The 16,700-nt window shown below is 44.9% G+C and overlaps 2 protein-coding genes across 2 annotated transcripts in view; both read right to left on the bottom strand.

Moving 5' to 3' along the window:
• The window catches only part of LOC128315230 (translation initiation factor IF-2-like), a 48,380-nt gene that overhangs the window by 22,201 nt on the left and 9,479 nt on the right, over positions 1 to 16,700 (bottom strand). Inside the window, exon 2 of the mRNA XM_053221183.1 lies at positions 5,014 to 5,120. The gene's annotated coding sequence lies outside the window, so the exon portion shown is untranslated. The remainder of the gene's footprint in view (positions 1 to 5,013; positions 5,121 to 16,700) is intronic.
• Positions 5,574 to 8,882, bottom strand: SOX2 (SRY-box transcription factor 2). Its single transcript, XM_027061366.2, has one exon. It carries the CDS (start codon positions 7,952 to 7,954, stop codon positions 6,992 to 6,994), a length of 963 nt encoding a protein of 320 aa, XP_026917167.2. The 5' UTR covers positions 7,955 to 8,882; the 3' UTR covers positions 5,574 to 6,991.

A 16,700-nucleotide genomic window follows, 5' to 3' on the forward strand; every position in this document is an offset into this window, starting at 1 on the left:
CCCTCCCTTCAAGAAGATGCCCAGGGATGGCAAGTTTGCAGGATAACTTCCTAGGCCAACCCGAAGCCAGAAAGAGAACTGGCAAAGGAAGCAGGGTCCTCTGAAGAAGGCGAATTTCACCTGCTAAGGCCAGAGAGGAGGGCCTAATTTCTGGATTGATCTCTAGAGTCTAAAATGGGAACCTCTTGCCTTCCCTACCACCTAACTCCGTTGGACTGTAAGAAAAGTAGCAGCCATCAATTAATCCCATTTTGCGTCAGTGGCCTTGTACTCCTTTTCTCCCTGGTAAAGATGTATTATCCCTATTTTACAAATAGGACATGGATGTATCCTCCATCCCTATCTACTCTGATCCTGGAGGGGCCCAATACTCCGGGGCTCCGGGGAGCCCAAACCACTCCTGTGGTTACCCACAGCCACGTCAATTTCAATTCGTAGCCTCTGGCATCGGCAAGTACTAAGAGCTTGATTACTAATGGTGAGCTTTGGCACCAATCAGGGGCACACAACCTTTTAAAAGTAAAGGACTGAGGGGGAGAGGGGAGAGGAAGGCAGGACTCAAGTAACACAATCTCTGATTTGGGAGGTTTGGGGCCTAGAACCATCCTTGGGGTCACGGGGTCAACATGGAGCCTGCTAGCGCTGAGGTGAGGGAGGTAGAGAACTCCGGAGTAAGCGAGAGGGCCCACAACACCTCCGGAGACATTCCAGACTTGGGCGACGCGCGACCGTCCAGAGCTAAGAGAGGGAATCGGGCCGTTTTGGCAGGGTCCGGTCGGAGAAAACTTGAGCCCTACGCAGCACCTTCCCAGGGAGCCCCATGGGAGCCTCGGCTAGGGCCACGGTGACGTCAGGTCCCCGGTCGGCGCTGGCCCGCCTCAGCTTCCATCTGCCCGCGCAGCCGCTCCGGCGCGGGCTGCGGCGGGCTCCCCAGGGCAGGCTGGTGGGAGGCCCGAGCGCTCCCGGCCCTGCGCCGCGCCCGCACCGAAGCCCAGAGAGGAAGGCAGAAGATAGTTCAAAGCGCCGAAATCTTTACTAACAGCGCACACTTCTTTCTGTGAGTGCAGATAGACGAGGGTAATGAAATGAACGACTCCTTGAAGGTTCTAAATCACCTGACACTTCTTTGCAAAGTAGAGCAAGCATCTCAAGTCCAAAAGCCCAGAAGCAGCAAATATCTTTGCGTCCTGAAATGAGAGGACGTTCTATTTGCTTTTGAAGAGAAACTGAATACACCACTCAAGGAAACAGAAATATCACTATTACACCAAAATATAAAATAAAATCCATCTAGACCTGCATGCAGAAAGAGTTCTCTGCCATGGGAAATCTTGGCCTTGTCTTAGTAATCCATTCTCCCAGAGATGTCTCATAGGTTAAAAAAAGAAAGTCAAGTCCATTATTTCCTAAAAGCTACAGAAGCAAAACAGAACCACTGAAAACAAGAATTGTAAAATTGGACAGCATTATGTGAAGGAAGAGTGGTTACAAGTCTCCCTGGGTGATATCAGAGGCAGGTTTTCCCAGGAAGTTTTTAATAGAAAATAACTATGAAAGACACCAAACTAATTCTCTGGTTTGGGCAATTTCTCTGTCTTTGGAAAGCTCCTTCCACAGCTGCTTACTCTAAAACTCCAGAGGCTGTGTCCCTTTGAATTTTATGTACACTTTCACAGTAAAGTTCAAGTGTTTCTCCCCCTTCTTCTGGCTTTATGGGATCTACCTCATAGACGAGGTCCCTAAAGAAACACACCAACCATCTTCCAACTTCAGTCAAAAAAAAAAAAAAAAAAAAAAGCAAAGGAAAGAAATAAATCAACCCTCATCCTCAATCTCACTTGTGGCTGTCCAAGGCAGTCTTTACTCTGAAAGCAGGAAAAGGCAGCATAAAAAACGGAGTGAGATGCAAATTATTTTAAGGCAATAATGGGGGGGGGTGTGTGTGTGGAAAGTGTTGGAGAAGTGTTAATTCAAGTCTCTGCTAAAGCTCATGGCAAAGGAAACTCCTTCCATGAATCAAAATATGAGGACCTGTTTTACAAAATTCTCCAAGAACCAGAAATAAAGGGAAGAGGATATAAAAAACTCTTTCATTACAATAAATAAATAAATAAGCAGTGCCAACTAGCAGACGACCAAACCACAGTCAAACTTCAATCCCAAAGCAGTTAGCTATAAACTGTTAGCAGTTGAAAAGTAAACCTGTGCACACAAAGGCACTGTTTAATTTTCTTCTTGTAAGGGTTCTAAATGAAGACCCAATCACTATGCAGTTAAGCGGTATTTCTTGTCCCCCTGAGGCGCTGATCAGTTCTTTTTAATGTGAGAAAACTGGCGACTCAAAACCCGTCAATGGAGCTCCCACAACAAAAGTTCTGAAAAGCTGAATGAATTGGGTTTGTAATTACTGCATCCCGTTCCCCCACCCCTTGCAGCTTATCTCTTATTCATTCACCTTATATTATTGTCAAGGAATCTTACTCTCAAAATCACTCCCTTACCATTTTACCCAGGGCCACGGAGGAACTTATGACAGAGCAGAAATGGAACACTCACCAGGTCCCCCCTCACCCCACTACACCTGGAGGTGTTCAAGCCAATAGGTGGGGAGGGAAGGAGGGACTATCTCTTACCCCAATTTACTGAGTGTACTAGAACTCCGCGTACTCAGCCTATGGAGACTTCCATTTTAAAACCCGAATTTTATTGGCAAACAGCAGTGTGTGCCCTTTCTAAATTCAGAACCTGCCTGAGTCTCTGAAATCCTGTGACATCTCCACTTAGAAAAGGCAAAGGTTATAAATAATTTCCCTCCCCTCTCTCCCTAAACTGCAAGGCCCTAAAAGACCTTGCCAGACGTGATGTAGAATCTAAGATAACTTACTATGTTCTTGTTTCTTTCTTTTAAATCAAAACCAGCAAATGAAATAGAAAAAGAAACTATAATCCCCCCCAACTCTCAGCCCAGGAAAAGGTTTTATGAAAAAGTCAGCTTCAGAATGCCAGGGCTCTGTGTGTATTTCAATCCAAGGCATGGCTGATGGAGAAGATTCTCCTGAGATTTCCTACTCTAAGTATGTGTCGGTTCTAGAAATAAGTACAGCTATTACAACCAAATCTACTAGCAGACTAAATAATTAATTGAAGCGTTGCTCTTTGACCCTGGAAAAGTCCAGTAGGGACACGTTTATAGTAATAATACCTCCGAATGAGCCCTTGTCAAATATTCATTTAGTGGTTAATGTGAGCCATTTTCCCCTGGGACCGTCTGTAATACCAGCTTCCCAGCATTGGCAAGAAACCTTGCTAATCTACTACAGCTCAGCAAAATATTTTAATGCTCTTTATTTAAAGTGGGGGCGGGGAGCACCGGGAGAGAAAAAAAATTGCAGAGGGAACAAACTATAATCTCATCCCTCTACACATTTCCATTCCATGTATAAGTTTAACAAAACATTAAATTCACCCCCTTTGACTGGAAATTGAATGGTTTTAGTGAATAGAATAATATCCCAAGGAAGAAACTGAACATTCAACAACTAACTTCAGCACTGAGAGATAACCATCTCTGGGAAAGTTTATGGGTTTATCCCCTTCTTGGAAATCACATTATAATTAAAATACTGTATGTTCACTATTAATCTAGTCATGAAACTACACATCTTGGGGAATCATTTAATCCAATCAAATAAATGATGAAATATATACCACTTTCCTCAAATGCAGTTTATAAAAAGAATGTATTTAAGAACAAAATAATTTGGCTTTCAGTTAGGGGATATGGAGGAATAGGAGGGAAAATGGGAGTTCTCTTGTTTTAGGCAGAAAGTGACAATCACTCAAAACTAGTTCAACTTCCTGAAATTGCTCTCTTCCCTCTTGCAAAATATTTGAACCTGAGCATTTGGCCAAAAAGTTGTTGCTTTTTTTAATCTGATCCTGTGGGTTCTTTTATTTATTTATTTACTTTAATTTTTTTTTTTTTTAAGAGAGCCTGGTGCAGTGCAATTACTCTGAATGCAATACATATTTCTAATATATCTCTAATTTTTCAAATATATACACACCATATAGTTGATTGGCTCAAATTCCGAGAATATCCTCCCCACCCCCCAGCAAGATCATTTGGATCTTTATTCAAAGTTTCTTTTATTCGTATGTGTGAGCAAGAACTGGCGAATGTGCTCATTACCACGTGAATAATCCGTATATGCATTACAATGGCTGGCCAGGCTGGGGGAAATTCTTTTAGAGTCTCTGCATTAATTAGGGGGGGAAATGCCTCGCTTAGAATTGGGAACTGGCATAATAATTGTCCTTTACCCTAAAATGAGGATTTTAAGAAAAGAAATAAATAAAAACCAATACACGCCTAAAATAAAGCAATCCATATGAAATAAAAATACAGAAAGTATGAGGATATTTCCAGCTGAGCCCGGAACTGATATTAGCAACACCACGAGAAAGGAATACTTTCTTGGAAAAGGCGAAAGTGCACACCAACGGGTTGAGCTAACTTAGTGGCTGCAGCCGGTATTTTACTCAAGGGTGGAAGGCGCTGCCGGATTCCAACTTCTCCAAAGTTGTAGCAAGTTGACACAACAAGCCCTTGAAATGTGGGTAGCAAACCCACGCTCTTAAGTATGCCTGACTCCTGTTTCCTGGTCCCTTGTGGTGGGGGAAGATGAGCGAGGTAAGCAGTAAATAAGGAAGAAAAGTCTCTGAGTCGGTCTTACAGATTCTCCGGCTGCGCCAAAGCGCGGGTCGGTTGTGATGTAGAAACATCGTTAATTCAAAGACCGTGGCGATCCCCCCAACTTTTTCGCTCCCACTGTGGACAACTAGAGTCTTTCTTTACCTTTCCTAGGGCAAAAGAAAACAACAAATCCAATCTTGTTTCCCCACCTCTTTCCCCTCCCCCTACTTCTCTACTACCGTAGTAAAACATGGTTAACAGATCAAAAGCATAATCATCTCCAACTGTGATTAGCCCGGACAAAGTAAAATATCTACCTCAGAGTTGATTGTTTTCTTCTTTAATATGGCTGTTGCCTGGCTTCTCTTTTGCTTGTTATCAGCTGCAGAGATATCCGATTTGGGACTACAGGCTTGGACCCGCGCTGCCAATTTAAGAAATGGAATTCGTGGAGGGAGAGAGAGGAAAAAAGAAAATAAATAATAATAATAATAATAAATAGCCGTGATAAGTCGGGGGGGGGGGTTGTGAGATGCTCTTTGCTTTCCCTCTCCCCTAAACAGGAGAATGTAGAGGAGAAAGTTTATGAAGTCAAGGAACAAAGAAAGCAAACCACTTGTTTCCTCTCAAACAATAGCAGGGCTGAAGTAATCCAAACACCCACCCAGCAGATGAGCACTTTGCATGTCTAGTTTGCAATTATTCTGATACAAGAAGCATCATTTTCCCCTATAACCAGGTTTCCAAAGGGCCATTGTGCATTGAAGAAAACGAAAACAAAACCAGCCAACCTGGTTCTGATTTGGCTCAATACCCCATCTGCTGAGCCACATGAAAATTTTCAGAATTGACTCCTTCTTTCTGGCAACAAGTGGCATAAATCAGTTTTAAGTATAAGTCCCCATCATGCTTATTCATGCTGCTTAGAAAAGGAGGGGGTGGATTTACAATATATGTCTCTAGTTTCTATTTTAGAAATGACACAAGCATTTCAATTTTTTGAGAGTACTTATTCAGTTAATCATTCAGACATTTATTTGTTGCAGTTAACATTAGCACATGCTACTGGACTAGAATATCAAGGTTTTAGATATTTTGCTTTCCTGGCTGAGCACAGTATATACCCCGAGGAGTTATGTATAATCAGTGTTATCCAAATAAATGAAAGACTCAAACATAATTTCAGTGTCCATATTTCAAAAATTTATTTATCTCAAACTGTGCATAATGGAGTAAAAACTTAAGTTGAAAATGTACCTGTTATAAGGATGGTATTAGTTCAAATATATACATGGATTCTCGGCAGACTGATTCAAATAATACAGAGCCGAATCTTTAAAATACAACTACGGAAAATAAAGGGGGGGGGGAAACCTTAAAATATCACAATAAATTTACAGAAATATTACAAACCATAAGAAAATATTTCAAACACAGTAATTTCATGTTGTTGTTGTTGTTGTTTTATCTGAACAAAATGGAAAGTTGGGAAACAAAAGCTATTATAAATTACCAACGATGTCAACCTGTATGGCCATTTTTGCTTTTAACAGTAAGTTAAAAAAAATTTAGTACAATCTAAAACTTTTGCCCCTTTAAAGACCACGGAGATGGTTTTGCCAGTACTTATTCTAATGTTTTCCTTTTGTACAATTTTAAACAATTAAAATGTCCAAATCTGAATAATTTTCTTCTTTCCACGTTTGCAACTGTCCTAAATTTCAGCTGCAGAATCAAAATTCAGCAAGAAGCCTCTCCTCGAAAAATATTGGCAAATTCTCAGCTTATAAACAATGGACATTTTGATTGCCATGTTTATCTCGATAAATACTGTACAAAAGTTGCTTGCAAATATTAAAACATTTTTTTCGTCGCTTGGAGACTAGCTCTAAATATTATTGGTAAAGACTTTTGCAAACTTTCTGCAAAGCTCCTACCGTATCACTAGAACTTTTAAAAAGTTTTGCGTAGTTTTCTTTCCTCCAGATCTATACAAGGTCCATTCCCTCGCCCTCCCCACCCCACCCCCCTGGTTTCCTCTGTACAAAAATAGTCCCCCAAAAAGAAGTCCAGGATCTCTCATAAAAGTTTTCTCGTCGGCATCGCGGTTTTTGCGTGAGTGTGGATGGGATTGGTGTTCTCTTTTGCAGCTGTCATTTGCTGCGGGTGATGACTTTTTTTTTTTTTTTGAGCGTACCGGGTTTTTTTTTTCTCCATGCTGTTTCTTACTCTCCTCCCATTTCCCTCGTTCTTCTTTGAAAATTCCTCCCCCCCCTCTAGTTCACTGTCCAGCCCTCACATGTGCGAGAGGGGCAGTGTGCCGTTAATGGCCGTGCCGGGCACCGGGCCGCTCTGGTAGTGCTGGGACATGTGAAGTCTGCTGGGGGCGGCGGGCTCCGGCACCTCGGCGCCGGGGAGGTACATGCTGATCATGTCCCGGAGGTCCCCGGCCTGGCAGGGCGCCCTGGAGTGGGAGGAAGAGGTAACCACGGGGGGGCTGGAGCTGGCCTCGGACTTGACCACCGAGCCCATGGAGCCAAGCGCCATGCCAGGAGTGCCCTGCTGCGAGTAGGACATGCTGTAGGTGGGCGAGCCGTTCATGTAGGTCTGCGAGCTGGTCATGGAGTTGTACTGCAGGGCGCTCACGTCGTAGCGGTGCATGGGCTGCATCTGCGCGGCGCCGTGCGCGTTGAGGCCCGGGTGCTGCGGGTAGCCCAGCTGGTCCTGCATCATGCTGTAGCTGCCGTTGCTCCAGCCGTTCATGTGCGCGTAGCTGTCCATGCGCTGGTTCACGCCCGCGCCCAGGCCGGCGCCCACCCCGACCCCGCTCGCCATGCTGTTGCCGCCCGGAGCCAGCAGCCCGCCGGGCAGTGTGTACTTATCCTTCTTCATGAGCGTCTTGGTTTTCCGCCGGGGCCGGTATTTATAATCCGGGTGCTCCTTCATATGCAGCGCTCGCAGCCGCTTGGCCTCGTCGATGAACGGCCGCTTCTCCGTCTCCGACAAAAGTTTCCACTCGGCGCCCAGGCGCTTGCTGATCTCCGAGTTGTGCATCTTGGGGTTCTCCTGGGCCATCTTGCGCCGCTGCCCGCGGGACCACACCATGAAGGCGTTCATGGGCCGCTTGACGCGGTCCGGGCTGTTCTTCTGGTTGCCGCCCGCCGCCGCCGCGGTGGAGTTGCCGCCGCCGCCGCCGCCGCCCCCCGAAGTTTGCTGCGGGCCCGGCGGCTTCAGCTCCGTCTCCATCATGTTGTACATGCGGGCGCTGTGCGCGGGCCCGGCCCGCCGGCGGCCGCCGACCCTCGGCCCGGCCGGGACTTTGGGGGGCCCGCGGGCGGGGGGAGAGGAGGAGGGGAGGCGGGCGGGGGTGTCGGGAGCGCAGGGCTCCGCGAGAAAAATCAGGCGAAGAATAATTTGGGGGAAGAAAAGAGAGAGAGAAGCAAACTGGAATCAGGATCAAAAAAAGCGCTTCCCTCCTCTTCTGGCCGATCCTGCCGCCGCCGATGATTGTTATTATTATTTTTTGGAAAGGCTTAAGCCTGGGGCTCAAACTTCTCTCCCTTTCTTTCTCTCTCCTCTTCTTTCTCTCAGTCCTAGTCTTAAAGAGGCAGCAAACTACTTTCCCCCTTTTGCAAACACTCTCTTCTCTGCCTTGACAACTCCTGATACTTTTTTGAACAAGTTAATAGACAACCATCCATGTGACGGGGGCTGTCAGGGAATAAATGGGTTTCCAGCGACCAATCAGCGCGCGGCGGCTCCTCCACTCGAGCCCAGCCTCGCAGCCGGGTTTTGCATGAAAGGGGGCGGGGCCTGCCGCGCCGCAGGCCGCGCGGGGGAGGCGAGGGGAGGAGGGGGAAGGAGGGAGGGGGAGGCGGCTCCCACAGCCAGCCTGCCAGCCACTGAGAAACCTTTGTATCCCCTCTCGCAGCAACAGGTCACACCACACGCCTTTTCGAAGGAAGTGGGTAAACAGCACCAAGACTGCGATTTTTTTTCTTCTTCAAACTTAATATTGATTTACTTTTTGCTGCGGGCTGCTGAAACGAGGAAGGGGCGCGAGAAGCCGCTAAGGTGTGGGGTGGGGCACGGCAGAGTGGGTGGTTCAGGACGACTGTCCTACTAGTATTTCAGGAAACAGGCGGTGCAGGAGTTGGTGTGTCATTGTTGTCCCGCTCCTCCGCATGCTCCCCCCCCCACCGCCGCCCCCCCCCCACTCCCTCCCCCGCTCCAGCCTCCTCGGTGCTTCTGCCTAACCTCGCTCTTCCCCTCGCCCCTGTTCCTCTACAGGTGCCGGCACTAGTTCGCCCTTTCTTACACTGTCCCGACAAGAAGTTATGAGACGGAAAGCTCAGTGCTCCAAACCCTCCTAGCTGCCACGCACTTTGCTCTGTTTTAAGCATAAATCCTGCTGGGACTCTGTGGCCGACTCCGCACTTGAGGGGAGGCCGGGCCTGGGGAAGCTGCGGCATGCCTGCTGTCCCCTGACCAGCTCGGCTCTGGCCCCGACACTGCGGCTTCTCCCCTTACCCCCAGCCTCATCTCCCACCATCTTTCCCCGTTCAGTCAACAGAAAGGGGATGCCCCCACTCTCCTCCTCTCTCCCTGTTCTCCTCTTGAGCCTCCCCCAAAGCAGGATTTCAGTTGGGCGAGTTTCAAAAGGAGGTTAGGGGAAGAAGGAGATCAACAGAAGGACCTTCAGAAGCGCAGACTGTAGAGCAGCGTCGTGTCAACTTCCTGGCATCCCTCGGCAGAGTATGGAGGCGGCATTTGGGCCGCACTCACAAACTCCCTCCCACGCAGAGTTCCCAGGACTCGGGCAGCACCAGCTCTGCCATTCCCCCTTGTGACTTCTACTGTGGTGGCCGCTCTTCCTGGGCCGCCGGGTCTGGGACAGCGCTTGGAGGGGACTCCAGGCCTGGGAGGCGGGTGTGGTGCTCTCCAGGCACAGGTGCAGGCAGTGCAGGCAGGAAGAAGGCCGCCAGGACTGGGGACGGAGGGAGCCCAGCGAGGCCGGGGCTGGAGGAGGATGCGATGGAGGCGGGGGGGTAGGGGCTCAGGAATCCTGCCCGCCCAGGACCCAAGAGGGTAATTTTAGCCGCTCTCCCATTGTCCCGACGTAAAGATTTCAATAGGTAGGCGCTCAATGCGGAGAGCAATGGCAGCACGTCCGTTACAAATAGGTAGTTTTGTTTCTCTTGTTGTCGCTACACGGAGTCAAACAAAGCCCCGTCTAAGTTTCCTTCCACTCTCTTGTTGGGATCTTTGTGGCTAAAATGCACTTGACTACAAAGCGGGGGGGGGGGGGGGGGGGGGGGAGTGGGAGAAAAAAAAAACCTGATGCCATTTCTTTTTTATAAAGGGCTTAAACCATGAGGGTTACTTATTTTCTTTCTTCTGTAACACTCTCTCCGCCCCTCTCCTTCCCTGATCTATATACCCTTACTCACCCTAAGAAAATGTTCTGAATAGTATCTGTCGGCCACGTTCCATTTATTATCTTTACAAAACTTTGCATTGTTTTGTTCCTTACTAACCTTCTTCCCATAACCATCACTACCCCCACTCCAACTTCTCCAATCCCTGCCCTCCAGGGCTTTTCTGTTCCCGTCAAACTCAAAATAGGCACGCTCACTGGAAAGCCAGAAAAGTTGAGAAAAGAATCCTGTAGACTTTTCTTTATAAATTATTATTTCCAATCAACCTCCCCTCCCCCAACAGTGTCTTCTTTTTCTCGCAAGTTATGGTTTGTTTTAGTTCTTGGGAACCTGGGAAGGGTGAGACTGGCTTTCTCGAAACGGATAAATATATGGCACTCTTTAAAACAAAATAATGTCTTCTGTTTATTCGAGGTGTAATATTAAGCTAAACACGGACATGGAGATTAGGAAGAGAAAAGGTTAGAGGCTCGGAAGACAACACCGCAGCCACCAGGCTTTTCAGCGCGTCTGGTTTTAGGGATGTAGCTGGTGCGCCCCCTACTGGTAAATTCGCTTTTCCAAGACTACAGTTTTGCTTTTACCTTTAAAAAAAGGTGTTTGGAAATAATTTTTTTTTTTAAATGAGGGGACTGGGAGGAAGATCCACTAATTACACGTAATCTAAACAAAAGAAAAGTTAACATATCATATAAGCTATGGAACTAAATCATAAGAATCAGATTTAATTTGCTTAACTTAGAAATGTACATATAACCTCCAGATAAGTAGGAGGTTAAACCTTGGGAAAAAATAGGTACAAATTATGAGATTCAACATATGAATGAATTATGATTGTCCAGATGCCACGAAGGGCAGACCAGGCATTCACTTTATGATTGCGTATGCATTGGTCTGCACTTAGTAGCATTATTCTGAAAACTTTAAAAAAGCTTACGGATAATTAAGTTTGAAGGAAAAGAAAAACAAACACACAAACAAACAAACAAACAAGGGATTGATGTGGATAATGGTGTATGTGTATTAAAATAAATATTAATAATGGATAGTTACAGAAGCAAATGTTTGTAATCTTCTCTCTCAAGGGGTAGTAGTAGGAGGCACAAATATTTCCTTGGGATAATATATAAAAGCTTTTATACATTCTCAGATGCATGTGTTTGTGCCTGAACTCTATAATAATGCATTTAAGAGGTTAAAGGGGCTGGCTAGGTCTTTTGTTAATTGCTTTTATCATATAAATAAGCTATGGAAATACATTACAATTGTGTTATCATTGGTTGCATTTATTTACAGCTTTATTTTAATTAAGCCTGCTGTACTTATCAAGGCAATAAACTAACTGTGGCTGGCATTTATGCATAATAATGTGCTATGAAAATAAGATTAAAGAAGATGGTGATAGCAGAAACAATTTTCTCATTAGATTTTTTTAGAACATATGCATTAAAAAAAAAAATCAGATCACCGGCCACTCTATTTCAATCCAGCATCATCACTGGCCCCTAAATATAATAATAACTATAATAATCACAATAGATGATAGAAGCAGCACTGTTTTAGGTTTATAACAGATGGCTACAGTACTAATAACAATACACCATTGACTACTAGGGTATCAAAATAAGACTTGGAAGAGGGTGCTTCATCCCTCAAGAATTTAAAAATGTTGCCATTGGCACAATTTATGAAAATTTAAAGTGCTTAATCTAAAGGAAGTATAACATTTCCCTTTCATGGGCAGCAAAAAGCTGTATACTTTTAGAGCAAGATTAGAAATTAAGAACAAAATGCATAACTCATAGGATATTCTGATTTAATTTTGTTTTACTATAGGCCCCAGCCCCAAACCCTTAACTGATTAAGTGTAGCTCAGTTTTATCTTTTGCACTGATATTTTTCTCCTAAACTCCCCTTATCCCTCCTCAAGTATTATATCTGAAGCCAACTAACAATTTTGTGGAGATAGGGGACCGTAGACTTATTTTTTCTTCTTAGTGGCAAATAGAGGTTTAACTTGCAGTAATTAGGTGAGAACTAGCCAAGCATCTTACTATTATGATGCTTGTTAAAAAACGCTTCTTTTCTGCATCTGCATTTGAGTGTGTTCCCTCCTCTCTTAATCTTCTTATGGAAATGAAGGCAAACGGCAGGGAACCTGCAGAGTCTTGGAGAATGTCCTTGTTAACTGGAATTTCTCAGCATTGCTAATTAGCAGAGTTTGACGACCACCAGTATTGGGGGGAAAGCTCTGTTTAACCACTCACAAACCATTCCGAGGAAGAGCAGACTAATTTTATTTTGTAATTAAAATCTGAAAAGGGCCCTATTTGACAGTTAGGGCTATGAGAGTTTTATCTCCCCGTGAAATAATTACTGCCTTGATAACTCAATTTTCTGAAAAATGTCAACTGTGGGCTCCAAAAGTTTTAATTTCATTACGTAAGGAAAAAAAAAAAAAAGAGAGAGAGAGAAAAATAGAATAAAATGTACAGAAAGGCTTTCTAATTCTGGAAGTGGTTAAATATATTAGGAGCCAGATTTGGCCAAATGAAGGGCTTTTTTCTCCCTTTTTTTGTTATGTTTCCTCCGGATCCTAACCTTCCAGCCTTCTCCACTGAAAGCGACCATAGCACTGAACAGACTGCAGCGAAAAAGATGATACCAGTAGTGTGGTAAGGGGCATATAAACTAAAAAGAGAAGTACGGCAGGCCAAGAAAAGTTTGTGATTTTAAAAGCCAAAAATAGAGGAAAATTCCAACATGTAGGACAATGCTGGTGCAATCTGGTAAGATGAGATTTTATTGATATTTATCCCGTAACTCAAGAAAACTGAGAATTACAGAGTCAGGAGACTGGTATAAGCCAATTTAAAAAATGTTTCCTTCTTCCAAGTTGCAAAAAAATGTTCCTCCATCACCTCAAACTGCAGTGTGCCACAAGGCTTCCTGAATGATCAACACTTAATTCTCCAAGATATGTGAAACAAACACAGATCAATGAAGGTAAAGAAAAGCATTAGAAAATTTCTTTTCCTTACAAAAGCATCACATATTTTCAAAAATAATAAGTAAGCCAGAAAAAGTTAGGATATTGAAACTAAGAGCAAAAATTAGAATAGAACTGTGCTGTTATCAAACTTCACTTGCTTTAGACTGTGAAGGATCCCTCGTGAGATCCTAGAGGGGATACTGCAATTTTTATAAAGCAGTTTTCAAAATGAGAGAAATTCTTTCATCGACATTTCCTCCATTTTCTTTCTAATGTCAGATTTTGGAAGTGTGAAAAATTATTGACAGGAACTATAATACATGTTTCTAGATGATACACAGAGCAAGCACAGATCTCTATCCCTTTTTTATTTACTAAGACATAAATATGCATATGGATGCATGGTAGATTGGCAATTTAAAATTCCTTAATTATATTTTTTCTTCTTGTCTGTCCCTTCAGCACCTTGCCTTTAATTTCCAGAAGTGGTATTACACGTAACAAATGAACAAGGGGATAACAAATGCTATTTCAGTCCAGACCCAATTTCACCAAATAATTTCACTCAAGGGCTGTAAGGACCCTTGAAACCTAAGGAATGCAGAGCTGCTCTGAATCCAGCTCCTTTTTTTATTCACTCTCTTTCATCTGAATCCCACTGATGAAATAAATACATTTTAAAAAGAATTCAAGGATATAAAGAAAACCAAATATATTTCTCCCTTACTTCAAATTATAGCAACAAAAGTAATATATAATCACTTGTGTATGTCTTCAGGGCTATATATAACAGTCATCATATTGCTTAGAGTATTTCATATATATGTATCTTCTACATATATCCCAGCTCAAATATTTTCTGGAAAAAAGGATTCCTGTTTCACGATTTCATTTCCATTTCTGAATTGTCAAGTAGTTTTAACGTAAGACCTGTCTCTGCACTGCAGCTGTTGTCCAGGGGAAAATGCAGTGTGCCCATTAAATGATCTAATTATTTTAAATAGAAATTCTCTTAAAAAAAAAAAAAGACAAACTGAGAATTTAAAGAGACTGCTACCAGTGTTTTCCAGTTACATTGACAAAAAATGAACCTATGATTTTGATTTTAAAAATCAGAAGACAGGAATGAAAAACAAAAACAAAACCAAGCCAACAGAGCACCAGGAACTGCAAGTGGCCCAACAAATCCATGGCCCCGTTACACCTCTAAATCATTGCTTGGGAGTCTAAATACATATCTCCCTGACTGACCACGCTATCTTGCACAATTAATCATCCCAAAGGAACAGGGATTCCTTAGAATCCCAATTTTCCAGTGACTAGGATTGTTACCCTAATGTTAGGAAAAAGACAGTCACCATTTTAAATTCTCCGACTGTGATTATTTCATTGAGTTGTGACCACAACCTTTGTGGGAAAACAAACTGAAGCTTCATTGGGATTTCTCTAGACTATATTAAATGGTACATGAATGACAACCCCAGTGCATGCCAAGCTTCACACTCACTGCACCGGCAATCCACCAAGAAGGGAGAACATTTCTCCCTTCGTCTGGTTCCTTCCAAACTCCTGAAATGGGATTTGTCTTCTTTCTTCTGGAGATCTCATCGTGTGCACTGCTTCTGTGTTACCTTCAAGCCCCCTTTGCAGAAGTACAATCAGACATAATACAAACTCAAAAAGTGACAACACTTTAGAGAGGGCAGAAGGCAGAGGTGTTTGGCACCTCAAAAAGCAGGTTGGGGAAAGAAATTAGATCTGTTAACATGTGTGAGGGACAGGAGTACTATCAAAGGAAAAGGAAGGAAGTCTTTCACCTGTTTGTATGAAAAGAAGCTGAAAGCAAATCATTAAAAAAAAAAATCACCTACACCATCAGCCCTAAACAAAACTATTACCCACTTTTTCTCGGAGTTGCAGCAGTGGCTAGCCCTGGAAAGTGCTCTAAATCAAAGTGTGCACCCATCCTGGGCAGCCTGGCATGCTCAAGGCCTCCCATTGACATCTGGAGCCCTCTCCTGAAAGCTCTTCTGGCCTCAAAAGAAATGTCTGAGAAGTCTGCCTTCCCAGGGGCCCACTTCTACTCACTCCCTATTTGCCCCTTTTCCAGCCCTGGCTCAGATGGAGTTGGGTTTCCAAACCCTTCCCAATGGAATTCTCAGATGACTAGCCTGATGATAATCTTTAAAGGCTCCTTCGGAGCTAGGACTCTGACTTTTATCTCCCCTCCCAACCTTCTTCCCTTTTTTGTAGGCTCTCCCCGTTCCTTTTCTCTCCCGCCCCAGCCCCCCTCCTTAATTTGAAGATCATTGACACGATAGGCTGTAATGAGTCCTTCAGAAACTGTTATGATCTACAGTGACAATCTCTGCACCTAATTCACAGATTATTGACAAGCACCGTGGGCTCAGTGGTGTCAAGTTGTACTTGTGGTTTCAACACCCTTCAGCAACCTACGTAGCAGCTGGGCCTTGGATTAGGACCCACAGTCTGGCAGCGTTGATCTGCCCATTGAGTGCTAGAGAGATGAGTATCTGTCAATATCTCAGCTCCTTCAAGCCCGTGCCTTCGTTTGTCTCAGGGCTGGGTCAAGGGAACTAAAGGTTCTTCAAAGTTTAAAAACAAAGTAATAGAGCAAACTTAATGAATGAAGGCTCATCCTTGAATCGTGGTCTTAATAATGAGTCATCTGCTCCACCCCCAAATAGTTACCAAACTCCGAGCCACATACACTGGCTTTCATAGTCAGGCTTGGGTTCAGCAAGAACGGTTTGAGGTATGGAGGGGAGAGAGGACTGAAAACTTGGCACAGAGTTAGTGGGCTCAGGCAAGACTGGCCCGTTATCCGGGATCGCCCCCAGAATCGGGCAAAATTGACTACTTATAAAGCAGGGCACTCTGCCAAAAGGCGCGGGTTCAGGCCTGGCCGCTGGGACAAGAGACCCCAAATGCCCGCTCCTCTCCTAAAAGGCGCATTGCTGCTGCAGGGAAATGCGGCCCCGTTGCCAGCCGTGCGGTTTTGCCTGCTTCTAAGGAGTCAGTCACTCGCTGTCCCCTCCCCAGTCCCCCAAGATGGAAGGGCTGCCTTCCTGCTGGCCTGCTGGCCGTGGGGCGTGGGATTCCGGCAGGGGCTGAGGCCGCCTGAAACCACAGAAATGACACTGCGCTGGGAAAGCTGGGTGGCTTTCCCAGGCCTAGGCCACCCACTTATTTAGTTCTCTTTGCTGAACTAGGGGTTGCGCTCTCACCTGGGGCCCTGGGAAGTTGGGGACACACTGCCCCCCTGCAGCCAAGTGCGGCTCCTCCCCCTGGCTTCTCCCCACAGGTTGGGACCCCCCGGGGGGCGGTACCAGGTCGAAATCTCCCGGCCTCTGGTTTTGCAAATTCTGCCTCCCTTCCGAACAGCAGGCATATATCTCCTTTCACGGGTCGCCTCCAAGATTCTGCTGGCTTTGGCCTCCTCTCGCCACGGGCAGCCTTGGACCGCGGCTGTCACGCACCGTTTGGTACTTTAGGAGGTTGGCGCTCGTTCACAAACTGGCCCGGACTTAACATTTCTGTAATGGGGACTCGG

This window comes from Acinonyx jubatus, chromosome C2 (assembly GCF_027475565.1).
Source record: "Acinonyx jubatus isolate Ajub_Pintada_27869175 chromosome C2, VMU_Ajub_asm_v1.0, whole genome shotgun sequence".
NCBI classification, from domain to species: Eukaryota; Metazoa; Chordata; class Mammalia; order Carnivora; family Felidae; genus Acinonyx; species Acinonyx jubatus.

Coding starts and splice junctions, on each gene's coding strand:
- SOX2 (XM_027061366.2), bottom strand. CDS start 7,954: ATGTACAACATGATGGAGACGGAGCTGAAGCCGCCGGGCCCGCAGCAA.